We start from the raw sequence: 5,840 nt of genomic DNA on the forward strand, positions 1-5,840 counted from the left end.
CTTAGAGCAATCAGTCCAACTCCATCGTAATCAGCGTAAGAAAATCTATCGACTGAGGCCAAAGCCAAGTCGATATCTCGCAAAAAAAATTTGAATTTTTAAACGCCGATTACGGCGAAACTAAAGGAGATAGCCCAATGTGGTTGGTAAATTCGTAATTAGCGCGTCAAAATCTATCGGATACGATAGGTTTAAATTGAATCTGAGACATGTTTAAAAACACTAGTTTTTAAAAACAAATTTTTACTTTTTTTTATTTTGTAAATTGCGAAAAAACTAGACCTCAATGATATAATATTTTGACGTAAACCTATGTAAAATTTTCCGGGGAATCGATTGGCGTCAAGAAAACTGCAAAATTCGTAACAATTATAGACGTATTTAAATTTTTGATATTTTTGACTTTATCAGAAATTTTCTCGATAACTATTTATTGTCGAGGACTGATCTTTTTTGTAAATATTAGAAAATTAAATTTCCTTTCCAACGGTACTAAATATAAGAGGTTATCTCTAATAAGTCCGGAGTTATTGGCAATAAACCGCTCCGGGTACCAAAAATTGACCAAAATCTCGACAAAAATCCAAAAAATTTTCAACTTTAAAACTGATCCATTTAACGTTTTCTTACATTTCTAGTGACTCAAAAGCGTGCTTAAAACGTTATTTGGTCACTCCAAGTTACAAGGCAACCTTCTTTCTTTATAAATCAAGCCTAATTTCAACTGTTCTTGAATTTTAGAATGTGGGAAGCGACGTTTTTATTCCATGTTTGGTGAGTTTGTGTAAAGTCTTGTTCAAAATTGTGCTAAGTTACCACAAATTGATCAAATGGCATAATAATCAAGACGATGAAGTTGAGACAAGTTTAAACAAGCAAAAACTTGATCACAATTTAACGAAAATCTGGGATGATGTGCAACGTAAAGTCTCAGGGCTTCTCTTAAACGCCGATTTGGCGTCGTATAAATTCGACCAGTTTGTCCAAGTCCTTGGAGTCGTCCATCGACTTATCCAAGTTGGCGAAGAATTCTGTTTGAGTAAATCGGATGATTTGCAAGAATCAATTCGCAAACAAAGTGTCAACTATTTCAAAAATTATCACATCCAACGTTTGGAAGAATTAAAAATCTTTTTAGAGAATGAAATGTGGGAAATATGTCCGGTGAAACCCACTTTCACCCTGCTCCAATTGCAAGAATTCAAGTCTTTAAGAGGGGTTCTTAAGAATTTTAAGTTGCGGATGCCGTCCACAGGTGGCGCTTATTCGACGAATTCCACTGAGTGTTGTTCGTCGAATCACTCGCAAGATGGGAGTAGTATTGTTGGGAATTATTTCGTGAGATATGCAGAAAGTGGGACTCCGTTTGATTCGGGGCTTGATGAGACTATTATCGAAGAGGATATTCTTGTGGGGGAGAATGATGGGTCTGGGTATTTTTCTGAAGAGAGTGATGATGAACCAGAAGAGTTGAGAAGGGATTTTGTTGATGAGGAAAATACAAGTCCTAGAAAGAGAGAAAAACAAATCAATTGTCTCATTTTAACTAATACCACATTATCGGTTTTGAGACAGATGGGAAAGTATCTACAAATGTCGAGATTATTGAAACCAATAGCGTTTCAAATTATCAATTGTATGAATCAATTGTTTGATTTTTATCTCTATTCGGTTCATGCGTTTTTCGCCGCTGATTTGGTGAGTGTCAATATTTGCTAAAACAGTTTCCTGTAATTCAAAAATCGAAAATTTACTTTGGAATGACCGAAATTGGAGTAAAATCATCCTTGAAAGATTTTTTTTTGATATGTTTTACAGTCAAAGTAGTGAAAAAACAAAATTGAATTTTGTAATTACAGTTTCCTGTAATTAGAAAAAGTCATACTTGTCAAATTTTTAGGTTTTCCGACTTACTACTACTATGAAACACATTTATTTAGTGAAGAACATGTAGTAAAAGATATTTAAAGCACCGAAAATTTAACATTACAGTTTTCTGTATTTAAAAAAACATCTCAAATCGAGTTGCAATAGAAAATTTAGGAATATTAAGTTACTTTAAAAAATATTTACCGCACTTTCTTAATTTTATTAATTAAATCATATCAAAAGACGTACAAACCTAACAATATTATTTATTTCATGTATGTGACAATTTTTACGTTTTAGAAAATTTCTAATTACAGTTTTTTATAATTCAAATTAAAGTAAATTCGATTTTTCTACATTTTGTTAAAAATATATTTTTGTTACTTTTTAGAGCGTCAATATTTGGTAAAACAGTTTTCTGTAATTCAAAAATCTAAAATTCATTCTGGAATTACCGTAATTGGAGTAAAATCATCATTGAAAGATTTTTTTGATATGTTTTACAGTTAAAGTAGTGAAAAAACAAAATTGAATTTTGTAATTACAGTTTCCTGTAATTACAAGTCTTACAAAAAATAGGTTTAACGACATATTATTAAACACAAGTTTTTTATTTTCTAATAAAATTAGAACTTGAGGTTTACTCAAAAAAGATTTATGACTTAAAATACATCTAGTTTTACTGTAGGAAAAGATATTTAAAGTACAAAAAATTTAACATTACAGTTTACTGTATTAAAAAACATCTCACATCGAACTACAATAGAAAATTTACGAATATTAAGTTATTTAAAAAAATATTTACCGCGATTTCTTAATTTTATTAATTAAATCGTAATAAAAAACGTGTCAATATTTGGTAAAACAGTTTCCTGTAATTCAAAAATCTCTTAAATTCACTTTGGAATTACCGCAATTGGAGTAAAATCATCCTTGAAAGATTTTTTTTTTTTGATGTTTTACAGTCAAAGTAGTGAAAAAACAAAATTGAATTTTGTGATTACAGTTTCCTGTAATTACAAGTCCTACAAAAAATAGGTTTTCCAACTTTTATTATTAAACACAAGTTTTTTATTTTATTTTCTAATAAAATTAGAATTTGAGGTTTATTCACAAAAGATTTATGACTTAAAAATACATCTAGTTTTACTGTAAGAAAAGATATTTGAAGTATAGAAAATTTAACATTACAATTTTCTGCATTAAAAAAAACAAAAAACGTATAAACCTAACAATATTATTTATTTCATGTTTCAGAAAATTAAAATTTCTAATTACAGTAGAAAATAATTCAATTTTTTTACATTTTGTTAAAAATATATTTTTGTTGCTTTTTAGACCGTCGCTAGCAACTCTCTTTACTCGCCCGAGCTCACCCTGACCTTGAAAAAGATCGCCGACAATTTAGTCACCGAATTAGAGGAGCCGCCCAATGAAAACACGCCCAAAATCCTAAAACCCGCCCTCTCACCAATGGTGGACCTCACTAAACGCGAACACTTACACGGATTGGCTGAACGTATCGTGGGCGTGGAAAGTGTCATTTTCCTCGCCAAACAATACGAATATTTACAAGAATTTCTCGAGTACTTAATCCCGCCCACGAATAAAATAATGTTACAACAATTTTTCACACAGGTGAGTCGCTTATTTTAATTTAAAAGCGGTTAAAATGTAACCACCGGATGTCATATTTACTTCCGGATGTGTCCTATTGGTCAAAACTTGATAATTACGCATGAAGTTAGTCACGATTTTGATACAAATAAAATCGAGTTTCTCCTTAAGATGCACGTATAAGTCTTGAAGGGGTTCGCGTGATTGGTTAAAAACGATAAGGTAACGCCCACCGGTCAGAAACTTGGCCAATTGGGACACGAGAGAGACTGGGTGTTCCTTGGAGACGATAATGAGCGAATCCGCTCCCTTGTTGAGTAATTGACACGCCCTCTCGTTCTCCTTCTGCCAATTGGGTTTCTTCGGCTCCGCCTCTTCGTCGATTTTCATTTTTTTACTATCAGGGGGTTCACCAAAAGTGTCTTTTTGTTGGTAATAACAACGCAAAACTGAATATAGATTGACGTTGATGCAACGATTGAGTTGTTCCGGGGGGAAGTTCATAGCAACAAGGGCGCTTTTCTGACATTCGTTTCCGGGGTGTAGGTGGATCAGATGGGCGGGGCTTTCGACCCCTAATTGGTGGAGCAAAGCGGCAGGGAGGAGCCCCGAAGTGCCACTATCGTATAATAAATGGATACCTTGTGACTGTATATTTGAATAAGTCATAATTTGGGATAAATCATCGATTCGGATTCCGAGGGTTTTGGTCGGGTCTTGTCGGTAGAACATTGTTGCCAACAGTCGAATTGTGGGGCGCCTAATTTGGACATACTCAAAATATTTTTTCTCTTTCTTCTTGATGTATTTCTCCTGGCTGTATTCAGTCTTTGAATTGAACGTTTTCGAGTTATTTACTAGTTTTTCGACGATAGAATTCGAGTCAAGGGCCTCACTTTTAAGTTTTGAGATGTCTTCAGTGGTGAGATTTTGGGATTGTCCATCGTCGGTTATATTCCTATTATCGAGACCGCTTTTCTCAATATTAATACACTTAATTCCGGGCATTTCATCAACTTTTTCAAGTGTATAAAGCTTCCGATTCCCTGGAAAGTTCTTCATTTGGAATGTAGCCCCGAATTTCTCCCCCACAATGTTATCCATCTCGACGGTGAAACTCCCGAGCGAGAGAGTCCCATGGGACTTTAATTTGTGCAGTTTTGTGTATCCTTGACGTTGCACTATCACAAAATCACCCACTTTTATCACGTTTTGATCCATGCTTGATTTTTGAGGTTATATGAGTTGAGTTAGCAAATGTCATTAGAAAGAGATAGGGAAATAGACACCCAACAAGTGTGACAGAGATAGGTTCTGGTGTTTTCAGAATTGACAACATGACCGATAAAAACCCCAAATTTTTGAATCATTTTTTTTAGAATATTTCGAGTGCTGTGGACTTGCGAAAGCCTGTTTACATGTCCGTGGGGGCTCAAGCCTTCGATTTGCGTCAAATTTTAATCTCCATGTCGAAAATTAATTGGGAAGTGAAAGAAGTCATGTCACAACACAACGCCTACATTGATTTAATCCTCCGAGTAATTATAATTATAATTAATTGATTATTTTCTGAAAAATTGTAATTACAGGAGGTACAGATTTTTACATTGCGATTAGAGGAAGTCGCTCACAAAGTCCCAGTTTCCATTGACGTTTCCACGTCTTTATGGGAGAGTATCGCCCATATAATCACCCATACTCTAGTTCAAGGGTAATTAATTACAATTTCATTTAATTAGGTGTAATTTTTTTAATACAGGTTTAGCGAAGCGAAAAAATGTTCAAATGGGGGACGGGCTCTAATGCAACTCGATTTTATTCAATTTTTGACAAAATTTGAAAAAATTGCGGGGTTAAGGCCGGTCCCACATCGCGAATATGTGGAAAATTACATAAAAGCGTATTATTTGCCCGAATCTGAGCTGGAAAAGTGGATTAAGGAACATGGAGTGAGGTGGAAAGTGTGTTTGGTTTGACATTTCTAGGGATTTTTTTAGGAATATTCAGCCAAACATTTGTTTGGGTTGGTATCTTGTGCGTGTCAGAGTAATAAGAAGACGAGGCATAGGCTTCTACAAGTGATTGATGGGGGGGACAGGGGGGATAGGTAGTCTTTGGTTGATTGTGATACTTGATAGGGCACAAAGTGACATAATACAGTTTTATTTATATTTTTTTCATTTACAGTTTCCTGTAATCCAAATTCATTTAAAAACATGAATGTTTTTTTATTGAAATTCCAAGTTGTTATTAATACATAAAAATAAAGTATAAAGTAAATTCTGTTTTTTTACATTTTGTTAAAAATATTTTTTTGTTACTTTTTAGACCGTCGCTAGCAACTCTCTTTACTC

At 33.8% G+C, this 5,840-nt stretch overlaps 2 protein-coding genes across 2 annotated transcripts in view; one reads left to right on the forward strand and one right to left on the reverse strand.

Moving 5' to 3' along the window:
• Positions 1-5,766, forward strand: part of LOC123009418 (syndetin) — an 8,870-nt gene extending 3,104 nt beyond the window's left edge. The window contains exons 6-11 of the mRNA XM_044405715.1: positions 742-1,698; positions 3,208-3,507; positions 4,866-5,024; positions 5,076-5,197; positions 5,246-5,435; positions 5,484-5,766. Coding sequence (XP_044261650.1) covers positions 742-1,698; positions 3,208-3,507; positions 4,866-5,024; positions 5,076-5,197; positions 5,246-5,435; positions 5,484-5,597 — 1,842 coding nt within the window. The 3' untranslated portion in view covers positions 5,598-5,766. The remainder of the gene's footprint in view (positions 1-741; positions 1,699-3,207; positions 3,508-4,865; positions 5,025-5,075; positions 5,198-5,245; positions 5,436-5,483) is intronic.
• LOC123009422 (tRNA (adenine(58)-N(1))-methyltransferase non-catalytic subunit TRM6) lies at positions 2,663-4,752 on the reverse strand. Its single transcript, XM_044405721.1, has one exon. It carries the CDS (start codon positions 4,705-4,707, stop codon positions 3,517-3,519), a length of 1,191 nt encoding a protein of 396 aa, XP_044261656.1. The 5' UTR covers positions 4,708-4,752; the 3' UTR covers positions 2,663-3,516.
• Positions 5,767-5,840: the final 74 nt, after the last annotated feature.

The sequence above is a fragment of the Tribolium madens genome, unplaced genomic scaffold (assembly GCF_015345945.1).
Source record: "Tribolium madens isolate multiple individuals breed KSU strain unplaced genomic scaffold, Tmad_KSU_1.1 Scaffold_71;HRSCAF=194;Tcas5.2_LG6, whole genome shotgun sequence".
NCBI lineage: Eukaryota > Metazoa > Arthropoda > Insecta > Coleoptera > Tenebrionidae > Tribolium > Tribolium madens.